Source organism: Colossoma macropomum, unplaced genomic scaffold (assembly GCF_904425465.1).
Source record: "Colossoma macropomum unplaced genomic scaffold, Colossoma_macropomum, whole genome shotgun sequence".
NCBI classification, from domain to species: Eukaryota; Metazoa; Chordata; class Actinopteri; order Characiformes; family Serrasalmidae; genus Colossoma; species Colossoma macropomum.
In genome coordinates, this window is record NW_023494786.1 from 1,410,535 (window position 1) to 1,425,742 (window position 15,208).

General features: G+C 41.0%; 1 protein-coding gene across 1 annotated transcript; it reads right to left on the minus strand.

The window, feature by feature from the left end:
- Positions 1–8,722: 8,722 nt before the first annotated feature.
- On the minus strand, positions 8,723–12,067 carry LOC118827083. The gene is made up of 3 exons (XM_036598290.1): positions 11,967–12,067; positions 10,502–10,608; positions 8,723–9,656 (listed from the first exon to the last, which is right to left on the minus strand). The coding sequence occupies exons 1-3, from the start codon at positions 11,967–11,969 to the stop codon at positions 8,969–8,971; spliced, it is 798 nt and encodes a 265-aa protein (XP_036454183.1). The 5' UTR covers positions 11,970–12,067; the 3' UTR covers positions 8,723–8,968.
- Positions 12,068–15,208: the final 3,141 nt, after the last annotated feature.

Here is a 15,208-nt window from a genome sequence, read left to right on the forward strand (position 1 = left end):
GAAGAAACCAAATATAAACAGGATACAGAAACGCTGCCACCTTCTCTGGGCCTGAGCTCATTTAAGGTGGACTGAGGTGAAGTGGAACAGTGTGCTGTGCTCCAATGAATCAAAATTTGAAATTCTTTTTGGAGAAAATGGATGCTGCATCCTCTGGGCGAAAGACCACTCAGCTTGTTATCAGTGCACAGTTCAAAAGCCAGTATTCATGATGGTATAGGGGGGCATTAGTGCACATGGCATGTGTTACTTGCACATCTGTGAAGGCACCATTAATGCTGAATGACATATATGTTTTGGCAACATATGCTGCCATCCAGATGATGTCTTTTTCAGGGAAGGCCTTGATTATTTCAGCAAGACAATGTAAAACCACATTCTGCATGTATTACAACAGCATTGCTTCATATTGAAAGAGTCCAGGTGCTAAACTGACCTGCCTGCAGTCCAGACCTGTCACCATTAAAAACATTTGGCACATAATGAAATGAAAAATACGACAAGAGAGACCCTGAACTGTTGAGCAGCTGCAATCCTATATCAAACAAGAACAGGAAAACATTTCACTTTCAGAACTACAGCAGTGTCTCCTCAGTTCCCAAACGCTTACAGAGTGTTGTTAAAAGAAGAGGTGATGAAACCCCAGTCCCAACTTTTTTGGAACATGTTGCTGACATCAAATCCAAAATGGGCATATATTTTTCAAAAAACAATATTTCTCAGTTTTACTACCTAATATGTTGTCTTTGTACAATTAAAACTATGGTTTACATGATTTGCATATCAATGCATTCTTTTTTTATTTACATTTTGCACAGTGTCCTCTGCTCCAACTGCTCATTTGGTTGGGAGCGAAGTAGTCACACTATACACCTTATAACACAAATCACGCTCAAATCACACATAAAACACCCTGCACAGCAATCCACCTCAAAGTTCAAACACAAATCACAGCATAAAAAGAAACGGAAAAAAACCCAACCCAGTGTTCACTCCACCAACATATACTTAACTATGGATTTTTTTTTGCTAATTTTAGTTATATTCAGCCATTAAACAGGAACTGTGCATTAAAATGTGCACAGTTACTTTAATTGAGCCTTGGTTTTTGCAATTTGCATATCGCCCCAACTGCTCAACAGACGACGCCATCTCCACCACACTCCACCTGGCTCTCACCCACCTGGACAATAGAGACACCTATGTCAGAATGCTGTTCATAGACTTCAGTTCAGCATTCAACACCATCATCTCTCAGCAGCTGATTAGAAAACTGAGCCTACTGGGTCTGAACACCTCCCTCTGTAACTGGGTCCTGGATTTCCTGACTGAGAGACCTCAGTTAGTCAAAATCGGGAATAACATCTCCAGCACCACCATACTGAGCACTGGCATCCCCTCAGGGCTGTGTGCTCAGTCCGCTGCTGTTCACCCTGCTGACTCATGACTGTACTGCAAAGCACAGCTCAAATCACATCATCAAGTTCGCTGATGTGGTGGGTCTGATCAGCAAGAATGATGAGTCAGCATACAGAGAGGAGGTGCAGCAGCTAATGGACTGGTGCAGAACCAACAACCTGTCTCTGAATGTGGACAAAACTAAGGAGATGGTTGTTGACTTCTGAAGAGTGCGAGGTGACCACCCCCCACTTAAAATCACTGGCTCTGCTGTGGAAATCATCAGGAGCACCAAGTTCCTTGGTTTCCACATCACAGAGAACCTCACCTGGTCCCTGAACACCAACTCCATAGCCAAGAGAGCCCAGCAGCACCTCTACTTCCTGCGGAGACTGAAGAAGGCTCATCTCCCCCCTCCCATCCTCACCATGTTCTACAGGGGGACTGTGGAGAGCATCCTGAGCAGCTGCATCATCACCTGGGTTGGGAATTGCACCGTCTCCAACCGCAAGACCCTACAGCGTAAAGTGAGGACAGCTGAGAAGATCATCGGGGTCTCTCTCCCCTCCATCACGGACATCTACACCACACGCTGCATTCGCAAAGCCACCAGCATCGTGAACGACTCCATCCATCCCTCACATGGACTTTTTTCACTGTTCCCGTCTGGCAGAAGGTACCGGAGCATCCGTGCCATCACTGCCAGACTCTGCAACAGCTTTGTCCCTCAAGTAATCAAGTTTTTAAACTCACAAGGACTGAACTGAATACGCCCTCACACACATACTCTACACTCACACACACACACACTCACACACCTCTTTAGATGCTCTACTTGCAATATCTGGAACATTGCTGCTAACAGTGTTTACTGTTTACTCGAGTACTACCTCAGTCACTGCTGTGGTTATGTTTGTTATCTGACTGTGTAACTCACAGATCACAGCATGTTAAATATCTCTGCACCTCATTCCACTACCTCATGTCCAGAAATGAGTGCTGTGTCGTCCTGTCTGTTTACTGTGTTTAATGTCTGTTTAATTTATTGTATTTATTGTATTGTTTCTAAATTAATTTTTTGTTTGCATGCTTTTGTCTGCATGTTTGCTCTTTGTACTCTTTTGTTCCATGTTGCACCGTGTGGTTCCTGGAGGAATGTAATTTCACTCCACTGTGTACTTGTACATAGATGGAATGACAATAAAAGCCTTTTGACTTGACTTGACTTGAGATTATAATTCTTCTCTTGAGCTTATTGAGGGTGTTATTCCCCCTAAATCTAGAGTATATCCCCTCACTCAAGAGGAGGAGAAGGCTGCGGAGAAGTATATTCAGGAGGCTTTAGCTCAAGGGTTCATTTGTCCTTTTACATCACCCGCAGTGGCGGGTTTCTTTTTTGTGAAAAAGAAGGATGATGGACTCAGACCCTGTATAGACTATAGAGGGCTTAGTCAAGTTACCAAAAGTTATCCCTTACCCTTTGCACTTACACTACCATTTTTATTAAAATTGGACCTTCATAGTGCTTACAACCCCATATCAAGGATCAAGGAGGGTGACGAGTGGAAGACAGCCTTCATCACCACTAAGGGCACTACGAATATTTAGTCATGCCATTCAGTCTGTCCAATGCTCCTTCTGTTTTTCAGGCATTCATTAACGATGTTCTGAGAGACACATTAGGCAGATAGCTGACATTGATGACAATTTGATTTTCTCTCCAGATCTGTTACAGTTTCTCAATGTAAGGTTTATAAGTCTCTAACTGCAGGAAAACTCATGTCACTCCCTGTTCCAACATGGCCCTGGTCACACATTGCAGGTGCAGGTGAAGCAACTAAACAATGAACTTTCCTTGAATTTGTATTTGAGCATTTATTTCTCCTTAACAGACAACATAACGTAAAAAAAAAATTTCAGGGATGTTGATTTTGACACATTCAAGGGTCCCAGAAGTTAATTAGGGGGTCCAATACACACCAGGACCCCATGTCTCAAGGTGGTTCACCCAGTCGGTCCTTCATAGCCTAGCAACTGTAACTATGCCCAGGACACCTGTATTTAGCACTTTGCTGGCATGTCAGATTTGAGAGCTTTAGCATTTTATTTTAGACCAAAATAACCCAGAAATAGAAAAACAGAGCCACACAAGCTTCAGTTCCCATGTTTATAGGCACTGGATTTACTAGGAAGTTCCACTGCAGTTTTAAGTAACTCGAGTATTATTTTTGACCTGATACCATTACTCAAGTTGTTTTGTTTGAAGGTAATCTTACTTCTGTCATGATTTTAAGTATCAATACTTTTGCTTGAGTTTTGATTTAGGATACTCTACCCAACTCTGGGGATGAAGGATTTTGGTACATGGACAGGTATACTAAAATGGGAGTAAAATGACTGTAGAAGCCCAAACCAAACAAACAAAATAGACTGGTCCAATGCAGCAGTATTTATTGATAAATGTGAAAGCTTAATGATCAAGTACAGGGGAAAAAAAAGTTAGTTTTAGGAGTCTTCACATTAGTCTTCAGCGATGCTTTTACAAATTGATCTTATCTTTTTTAGTTGAAAGCTTAAATGAATGCAGTTAAAACTACATTATGCGGACCATATTTTACCTGTAATGCTAGTAGGAGCAGCGAGCATTAATCACATTATTGTTATCCACACAGAGAAAACAGCCAGCATTATAACAGCGGTACAGCGGCACTCTAGCATTCACTTCCCTCATGTTTGCTTCCCACTGAGGCTTTTTTACATCATGTTTCCAAACCTGGCCAAAAACAAAAGCTTTAGGACCTCTGTGGTTCATGAACCACCTGTCAAGTGCAGGGATGATGCTGTAAGGCTTATTGGGTGTTGAGCAGGTGCCCACACAAGGAGAGTTGAAGGTGTAGAAAATCAAACAGCCACTTGGGTTTTTGCCCCAGGAGACCCCCTATGAGTGGATCATAAGGAGATGTTGCTGGTGGGTTGGACTGAATCAGCAGAAGGTACTCAGAGTGGTAGTTGCTTGTTGTTCCAGGGATTGGTTTTGGTTTGGCACCAATCAGCTGCTGACCTCTGTAAACTTTGGAACGACCAGCCATGTCCTCTCTCGCTTTCTGTGCATCATCATTCGGGAGGAAGTTCTGATCAGGTCTTACACCAGCAGCACACTTAGAAGCTGGGACGTTGATGGCCACAGCGAACTGACCTCCGCCTCCATAACTACAAACAGAGAAAATTGGGGCATAATAATTATGGCACCAAAACAAAGCTGTAACAGTGCATTAAACATTGACAGGACCAAAGTTCCTTTGGTGGAGGGAACACGCCTCCCTAATGCCATATATTATTATCTTTTTTAGGAGATCCTAAACTGATTTTATTACCATTAAAGATGAAAATGCTGGAAAAAATTGAAATCTTTTTGGATTAGTCCATTTTGTCTTATAAATGTTTAAAATATTTGTATGTACAGACTATCAAACGTTGTCAGTTCAGGTGCCTTTTTGGAAAGTGTTAGACTAGAGGGGCTGTGGGCTGAAAATACAAAAAAAAATAATTCTATGGCTTATTACTATGAAAAAAGTCAAATGTTTTATTGATTTTCTCTCCCTCTCCTGACTTCCTATTAATTTTCTCCATTGAAGTATCCACACCCTGTATGTCTCCCACAGCTAGATATGTCTCCAAACACCCCACTTTCTTAATAAGTTTTTTAAAAATTTTAATTTAATTTCTGAGAAATGATTTGAATTTTTGAGCAGCATTTGAATTTCTTGAATATTTGAATAGGTGGTAGTTTCTCATTCAACTTGAGGACCATTTCTGAATCATACACATGAGGGTGCCAGAGTGCAACTTCTTTTGGTGACTTTATTTGGTGGTGTTTCTGGAGTCTACTCCTACTCTTGGATCCTGCTGCCAGAGTCAATGGAGTTGCCCCCTCAACACTTCTTAAGTTTAGCCGATAGTGCCAGAACCATTAATAAAGGGATGTAGCAGAGATTAAAACATTAAAACAACACACTACCACAACCTGGTTATGTTCAAAATAATCTGCCAAACTTCACATTCTTACTCTGAACAGTTAGTTTAATGTCATAATTTGCCACATTTGGTGTTAGTCAAATATTGCGAAGTTTGCATCTAAAGAGTTGAGTTTTATGACTCACTTGGAATATTAACCTACATCCCACAGCAAATAAAATTGTTTATATAATCAGTGAGCTATCTAACCTTAACAAAGATCATTTTTAGATCATTTGGCCCTTATCAACTGCCAACACAATTTCCATCAAATTTTGTGAACCATCTGACAAACAATAGTACTAAGGTAGAGAGTCACAAGTCTAAAGTTATCCATATTATGACTGTGTATTAGCAAGCTCAGTGAAGATCCTTTAAAACTTTGTATCTCACTTTGCCTGTAGAAAGCTGATGATGTCTTGGAGATTTCCGATTTGAGCCCAAGTTGCAGGAGAGAGCACGGAGAGTAGGAAGAGTCCCACCAGCACGCCACAACACACCTGACCAAAACAATCAAATCATATACCAAATGTCAGACACTACTGAGATAATACAGCATTTTCTATATCAATATTGGCCAGTCAGTACTCAAGCTCAAAGGTCACAGTACCACTGAACCCTTTTTACTCCAGCCGTTGGTTCCTCAAACCAAGCATGTTTGGGCACCCTAAGTCAAATTCCATGTGTTTTTTTTATTTTTTACCTGAAAATAAGTCACAGTTAACATGCTTCTGCACATTTTGCAAATCAAGAAACATTCAACATAGACTCCTCAAACATTTGCATATGACCGTATGTTATAGATTTATATTGTGTTACAGAAAGCGAGTTCTTACCATGTTGTTCACTGTAGCTGCTGAGATGCGTTGCAGCTTTTTCTAAAAGCTTGCAAATTAGAAGAGACTTCGGTCTGATGCTTTTAGAAACAGCGTACAGTCCAGAAAAACAGTTAACAGAGTGATTACTCAATGAACACAGTGCATTTTCTGTTCTCCTTTCCGGAAAGCACTGATGTTGTAACATGCTTTGAAACGGTCTGCTGTGGGGTAACAAGTCCTACTGTGCTCAAACAGATTTTTTCAATCTCATTTCAGTACAGTTTACAGCTATAAAACCTTACAGCTTAAAACAGGCCACTCTGCATTTCTCAACAATATGTGTACATTCACACAGTCTCAACTCACCTAACTAAAGTCATCAGTTTATCCAATATTTTTAGGATTAGTGACAGGGCTGTCGCTAGGGCTGCTTTAGCGCCCCCTCCAGAAAATGTTATTTAGCCAGCCCTTCCCAAATAAATGTACATTACTGGTTCATCTATAGTTTGTTCTTATTCATTCTTCATTATTGAACTGTACCTTTGCATCTCCAAATTCACAATATACTGTGATAGCAGGCTGCAACCTGGGGGAGGCGCTACTGCTGCTCTAATGCAGCGCTGCTACTGCTGTGCTACCAGAGATTTACTAGCGTAATGTGAAAAGTGGAACCCCAGCCAGTCATATCAGACCCCGTAGGTTGTAAGCCAATCACATCAGACCTCATAAGTTGTAGGCCAATCATATCAGACCTCATAAGTTATAAGGCAATCACATCAGACCTCGTGAGTTGTAAGGCAATCACATCAGACCTCATAGGCTGTAGGCCAATCATATCAGATATGGGGGAGTTTGTGGTTGATTACAGAGACTTTTTTTTACAGTGGTGTTGATAGGAACCAGGGGTCATACACAGACATTTCTCTGGCTTTATTTGTCTCTTTCCACTTCTTTTAGACAGACTGCAAGGTTCATGTGGGACTCCAAGTCTTTGTTGTTGGTGCAGGTCCTGTGGTCAGAAACTGACCGATGATGAATCAGGTAGAGTAGGGGGGTGATTAACTGTGCAGCAACAGATGGACAACAGTCTGTACACCTGTATAGAGGGCCTATAAGGTAAATGTTTTCAATAAAATGTGAATATGAAATCTATTCATAATATTAAAGCTGTCTTTTGCTCCTGAATCTTATCTTGCCAGCATCTTTCCACTGGCTTTATGAAACATAGAATTATTTATATATTTATAAGCTGTGAACCAGCTCTGCAGTGCAGTTTTCCACCAGCAGATGGCAGCACTGCACCGCATGTTTGTTTTTCTGTGGCAGTACTGAAGAAGCTGCTGAAAGTGAAAGCAGACTTTGTATCAAATGAAGAAATGCAATCAGTCAGGCCTTTATTTTTATCACTGAGGCGACAAGTCATACTTCAATATCGTATAAACACATGATGCACACAACATTTACAAGAGGTTGGAACTAAGGCTGGTATTAATGAGAGAAGACATGTCAAATAAAGAAATTTGGTACAGCATCTTGTTTCTCCTAGACTTGTTTTCAGGCCAATAGACCTTTGGCTCTCTAGCACATTAAATTTGAGCTCCCAACTTTATATTATAGCTATAGATATCAAAGTCCAGTTTTTTGTCTCCTAATCCAATCCAAGCTCTTTAAAACTGAGTATCGGTCAATACTGAACCAATCCAATGTATTTTACAACAGCCACACACTAAGTGGGCTACCAAGTACTGCATAACAACTTCCATGACATTCTGGTGTGATACATTATGTTTTTCTAGCTACTATTTTGGAAGCTATTTATGTGTTTAATATCAATTATGATCCAATTTGATTGACTGACAAAATGGCTAAAACTCTACAATAAAAGCACTTAATTATTGATATTATTGATATGTGCAATGGATATACTTTGTTGTTTTGTTTTTTTTGACTGTTTTTATTTTATCTAGTATGTAAGTACAGTGCTGTGCAATCTAATTTCCACTCAAAACAACCACAAGTACAATTTGTCCATTTTTCAGGAGATATTTGAGAACAAGAGATTAGTTATAAGATCATTGCATCCTTGCATATATTGATATACGGCTCCTAACAAGCACCTGGAAAACCTGGTCGACCCCAAAACTGCCCCCATCAGATAAACAGCACTTAAAGCTTTCATCTTTGAGAGAGAGGAGAAAATCAAGCTGCTTCAGATCTGAAAACATCCACAGGTGTTTCTGTCCATCCTTCCACTGTGAGAAGACGACTCAGCGCTGTGGGTCTGAAAGGATGTGTAGCTGATCAAGAAGAACCTCACTGAGAAAAGGAGATGGACACTTCAAACAAAGAAGCTGAACAATGGACTGACCACCCCAGAGTCCAGACCTCAACACCACTGAATGTGTTTGATTACTTCAGAAAATGTTCGACCAACTTCTAAGACTGAACTTTGGAGGTGTGTCTGCAGATTCTTTGAGGAACTGAAAGTGAGTCTCCTGAAAAGAATGGAAGCTGGAATAAAGAGAAAGAGTGACACACTCAACACTTAAACAGCTGATATTAGAGGCTTCAGAAGCAACAAAGAATGACCTCTAACTTTTGCCCAGCACTCTGTTCTAAAAGTATTCTTCTAAAAATGTTCTACTTACTGAAATATGTAACCTGTACTGAATACAGATGTTTATTTACACTTGTTGATTTTTGCAACCTGAATACATATTTCAAACACTTTTATTCTGTCACAGGTCCACCGGGTGCATGCACCTCCCATCAGCCTCATTTTCATATACGCAACGCACACATCGACCACCATCACAGCGGTAGAGCCGCACTCGCGCATTCATTGCCATTATATTTGCTTCCCACCGAAGCTGACTTTCATAGTTGTCCCAAACCGACATCGTGGCATAGGCTCTTCGACCGTGTCGGTAACAGTGCCACAATGGGCGAGGCTGCGCGTCTTTCCCCTCAACGGAACCGACGCTACGTTTCCAAACTTTCCTAAACACGAAAGCTTTCGGACCCTTGTGGTTCCTGAGCATGTCGAGGGCGGGGAGGATGCTGTACGCTCCCTCAGGTGTTGAGCAGGTGTTCACACAGGGAGACTTGTAGGTGTAGAAAACCACACAGCCGTGTTTGTCTTTATCCAGGAGCTTCTTCAGCAGCGGATCATAGGAGGCGTTTTCTGGTGGGTTCGACTGAATCAGCAGAAGGTATTCAGGGTGGTAGCTGCTCATTTCGTTGTTCGGTTTTTGTTTGGCACCCATCAGCTGCTGCCCTCTGTAAACCCTTACAGTGCTGTTCATGGCACATTTAACTTTCAGTGCAGAATCATCTGGGAGGAAGTTCTGGTCAGGTTTTATACGAGTGGAACACTTCTCAGCTGGGACGTTGATGACCACGGCGAACTGATCGCCATCTAAATAACTGAAAACAACATGTTAGAACAAACAGAAGTTATATAAGAACTTCCATGGTGTCACAAAGATGTAGCATTTCATAGATTTTGTAGAATAGATGAAGTTAGCTGGCGTTAGTAGTAGTAACGTTAGCATTGCTGTTGCACTACAGCCAGACCTTCTTTTTGTACCCATTCTACCTACAAAAGTAGTCACCCTGCTGATCTAGTGATTTAGCTGGTCATGCTGGTTGACCAGCGTACCAGCTTCCAAAACACAACATACGCTGGTTTTGCTGGCGACCTGCCCTGCTAGTCTATGCTGGTTTTTCTAGTAGGGTAAGTAGGGAATGTGCACAGGGTACTCAGTTATCAAGTTTAGGTGCCAGTATCTCAATCCTGAAATCACTATTTAGGAATTCTCTACATCCCCTCACAAGAAAATGAAGAAAATGTAAGGTTAACAATTCAATGAAATGCTGGTTTTGCTAACAGGACTGTACAATATGACAACTTTGCTTAATTTTGTGAGTTAGGCCCAATCCCATTCCACCCCTCGCCCCTAACACTTAGCCCTTAGCCCTCTATTTTGTGCATTCACGTCTAGGGGAAGGGTGTCCCGATTCTTGTTGAGATGGAGGGGTGGGGTGAAGTGTTAGTGCTTGAACATTTTCAAATGCACTTTGTTCTGCTAAATGTTTGTACTACTGAACTTTCAGCCTCATAACACCAGCGTTATTAGCTAAAACTAGTCTTTGGTTTGTTTGCTGAGGAAGAGTCTAATAAACAGACTCGGCATTTTTGTCCCCCTTTATGATCATAATCATTATTAATCAGGTCTAAAACCCAAAGCTTTGTAGACGTTCCATCTTACTTGTTTTGGAGGAAATTGATGATCTTTGGGAGATTCTTGATGCGACCCCCAGCAGCAGGAGAGAGAACGGAGAGCACGGAGAGTCCCACCAGCACTCCACAGCACACCTGATCAAAGCACATTTTCAATGTCAGATTTACTGTATTCAGCCTGGAGCTCAATATCAACCAGAACTGTATAGATGATTCTACTGAACTGGTTCAAAAGTTGAAACACATTTAAAATCCTGTTTTAAAATCCTTTGAGTGACCTTACACCTTTATTATAACTATTTTATTTAAAAAATGATTAAATATTCCATTTTGTCACTGCTGAAACAATCATAACTCTACCCAAACTTTACTACATGTTTCAATAGTGACTGTGTCGGTGGTGACAATTTTAGCTCATTTTGAGCAGAACTAAAAAAAACGCAGCCAGTACATCACCAGCAAACACAGCTTTGAACAGTTGTTCACACAGAAAATCATCATATTTTACATTAAAACACTAAAAGGTTTTAAAAAATACCTGTTTCAGTAGTGACAATTCTTAATGTTCCACACTGATTTTCAGACTTTGGGACACATTTACTTTTACATTTCAAAACAATGGGATCTAACTGCTCACCATGTGGCCATGAGGGACAGGGATGCAGCCTCACTTTCTGCTCTAAAACATAGGGGCGTGGCTAAAATAAGGCTCCGCCTACATACTAAAACTGTATGTTTTGGTAGTGGCATGTGGGACAGCATTTTTATTACTTAAAATTTTATGATAAATCTAAAATCCTTCAAATTCACTTTAAAAGAAATAAAAACAATATTGAAAAAAAAACATAACAATGTGAGTATTATTTTCAGAACTGTGAATAGATTTTTTACAATATCTATTATTTTTAAAGGCCTTTGATGATGAAACATATTGTAGTTTATGCTAAAACGTTTGTGGCTTAAAGAACAAATACAAACACAATGAACAAATACTTACTAAAATTATAGTGCCAGTCTGTCTACTGTTAGACATAGTCCTTCAACAAAATTGTGAAAAAATAACAGTGAGTGAGTTTACATGCACTCAATAATCTGATCATAATCTGATTTATGCAGTTATCTGATTATTCAAATGGTCGTGTAAATAGCACACTCTGATTTCTTAGATCTGAGTAAGGTCTAGAAATCTGATAGAGAGCTAGATTTTAGCTCAGTAATCAGATTTCTCAGTGCATGTGAACTCTTACTCTGATTTCTTTCTTTTCTCTCAGTCTGTGCATGTGCAAAAACAGCAGTACTGCAAATAAGCAAGCAGTAATCTGATTACAGCCTTGCTTATGCAGACCTGGAGTTTCCAATTATCTGATCACTCAAACATGTTGATTGGATTACTGACAAAAAATTGATTTTCTGTAGTTATCCGATTATTAAATGCATGTAAACGCACTGTGATATGAATATATTAGAAATTAATAGACAGAGTTAATACGCACCATGTTGTTCGGCTGTAGCTGCTGAAGGTTTTTCAGAAAAGCATGACCAGAAAGCACGAGTATCAGGAAAGACTGCAGTCTGGCGCCTTTATAAACCCGCAAAAGACCAGAAGACAGTGGAGGAAATGATGCTTAGTGAGTTAAAAATAGACACAGAACAATTTCTCTTCTCCATTCCTGAAAGATCTGAAGTTATAACATCTCACAGCAGGTCAGTGACCACTATCTCACATTATAGCATAGTCAGCGGCCACCTCACACTGTGATGGGCTAAGAGGCTGCCTACACATCCCATAATCCTGTGAGTCAGCATCAGTGCAGTTAAGAGAACAATGCTAACTCATGCTATGATTAGCGTGAGTTAACATACTTCTCCTAACTGCATTGATGCTGACTACATATCCCATAATCCTATGTGTCAGCAGTGATGCAGTTAGGAGAAGAATGCTAACTCATGCTAAGTGGCTCCAGTTCACTCTAGTTAAGCTATTCTGCTACTGATGGTTTCTAAGGTCTTTTACTTGATTCAAAGGGACGTTTGAAACATGAACTGGTCTTTCCAGAGTCTTTTAACTGGTTTTAATAGATATGGAGAAACTGTTTAATTTCCTGTAGCACTGTTGGTCATCTGTGATATCATTTTTTGTTCTGGGAGCGAGCTGGACTCATCTGGTACCAGTCAGAGTGGCACAGACCTCTACCATCATCTGCTGGTGAACTGGTCCCGGATCCAGCTGAATCCAAGAGAACACCATGTTTCCAGTATAGACCATGTTTTTCTGATATCATCAGGTTTTAATTATGAACTGATGTTCTCCTGGAATTCCCACTAAGACTGTCCAGCTGGTTTTCAATCGGAATTTACATCACAAGTAGGCACTAGTAGCAGTGTTCCAACTTCCTGGTAAAACTTGAACTTTTCTACTGGAATGTGTCCACTGGACCCAAATGGTATATCTGGTATTCTACTAGAATTTCCTCAAGAGGAACATCTACTCAGGGCTGTCGCTGGAACTTTTTCAACAGGGTGACCAGATTAGACCCAGTGATTTTATTGATATGGCAAACTGCTGGGAAAAACTGGTGTGATGTAACATTATGGAAATATATATATATATATATATATATATAGTATATTGCCAAAAGTATTTACTCACCCATCCAAATCATTGAATTCAGGTGTTCCAATCACTTCCATGGCCACAGGTGTATAAAACCAAGCACCTAGGCATGTAGACTGCTTCTACAGACATTTGTGAAAGAACGGGTCGCTCTCAGGAGCTCAGTGAATTCCAGCGTGGTACCGTGATAGGACGCCACCTGTGCAACAAGTCCAGTCGTGAAATTTCCTCACTACTAAATATTCCACAGTCAACTGTCAGTGGTATTATAACAAAGTGGAAGCGATTGGGAACAACAGCAACTCGACAGAGCGGGGTCAGCGGACGCTGAGGCGCATAGTGTGCGGAGGTCGCCAACTTTCTGCAGAGTCAATCGCTACAGACCTCCAAACTTCATGTGGCCTTCAGATTAGCTAAAGAACAGCATAGAGAGCTTCATGGAATGGGTTTCCATGGCCGAGCAGCTGCATCCAAGCCTTACATCACCAAGCGCAATGCAAAGCATTGAATGCAGTGGTGTAAAGCGCTGCCACTGGACTCTAGAGCATGGAGACGTGTTCTCTGGAGTGACGAATCACGCTTCTCCATCTGGCAATCCGATGGACGAGTCTGGGTCTGGCGGTTGCCAAGAGAATGGTACTTGTCTGACTGCATTGTGCCAAGTGTAAAGCTTGGTGGAGGGGGATTATGGTGTGGGGTTGTCTTTCAGGAGTTGGGCTCGGCCCCTTAGTTCCAGTGAAAGGAACTCTTAATGCTTCAGCAGACCAAGAGATTTTGGACAATTTCATGCTCCCAACTTTGTGGGAACAGTTTGGGGACGGCCCCTTCCTGTTCCAACATGACTGCGCACCAGTGCACCAAGCAAGGTCCATAAAGACATGGACGAGTGAGTTTGGTGTGGAAGAACTTGACTGGCCTGCACAGAGCCCTGACCTCAACCCGATAGAACACCTTTGGGATGAATTAGAGTGGAGACTGCGAGCCAGGCCTTCTCGTCCAACATCAGAGTCTGACCTCACAAATGCGCTTCTGGAAGAAGGTCAAAAATTCCTATAAACACTCCTAAACCTTGTGGAAAGCCTTCCCAGAAGAGTGGAAGCTGTTATAGCTGCAAAGGGTGAGCTGACCTCATATTAAACCCTATGGATTAAGAATAGGATGTCACTCAAGTTCATATGCATGTGAAGGCAGACGAGCAAATACTTTTGGCAATATAGTGTGTATATATATATATATATATATATAATATATATATTCGACGAGCCGAAGAATGCTTAGCTAGTCGGGAAAGAGTCCTTAGCCATGCAAAGAGTAGCATTTTCCTGCCAAACACCACCAGTGCAGGCAGCCTCGCAGCTGCAACATAGCATCACTTAGGCAGACAAACAATAGAAGTTACTATACGATAGTAAACATTAGTAGTTTCTTATTTTTGATAGTGTTCTACAAATGATGTACCTCACAGAACAGCACTGATAAAGGGCCACTGAGCCTACCAGGAAGCACAGGCGAAAATGGGAATAACACCTCAACGAATGCAAATAATAAAAAAAAAGAAAAAACGGCGGAAAAAAGGCAGACAGGGGTGATCCTGAAAGCAGCATGCTCACACAGAGACTGAGATAGAAAAAGTGAAATAAAAGATAATCAGAAAACAAAAGACACTTCCTCTGTAATTATGAGAGGAAGGTCGACTTTATGTTTCACCTGTTTGCTCTTTGTGGAGCACACACTTTTCATGTTTGCTTGGCTTGGAGCTGTTTTCTTGTTTAAAACTTTCTTTTTGGCTTTTAAGCAGTTTTGGGGCAATTTTCCTCTATTGTTTTTCCAGCCCTCTTTTCTTTTGTTTTTCTTTCCCGAGAGCTTCTGGGAACTGGAGTTCCCTGAACTTGTGGCGCCTCGCCACTGTCGCCCTCTGCTGGTGGCGCAGGCTGGGCCCTTACACCAACGATTATGAAACCATAATTGAGATAAAACGATTATTGTGCTGCATTCTGTTTCACGATGATGCTCTGGTTTTGTCTTTTGTTATAAATCCACTGCACCACCTTTTAAGGAAATCCACTGTTAAAAAGACAATTTTTTAATTCAATAAATGCATAAAGTCTATGACTAATCATG

Bases quoted from the DNA above. Each gene is read 5' to 3' on its own strand.
- LOC118827083 (XM_036598290.1), bottom strand. The intron at 9,657-10,501 runs GTAAGATGGAAC...TGTTGTTTTCAG, and splicing joins ATCAATTTCCTCCAAAACAA to TTATTTAGATGGCGATCAGT.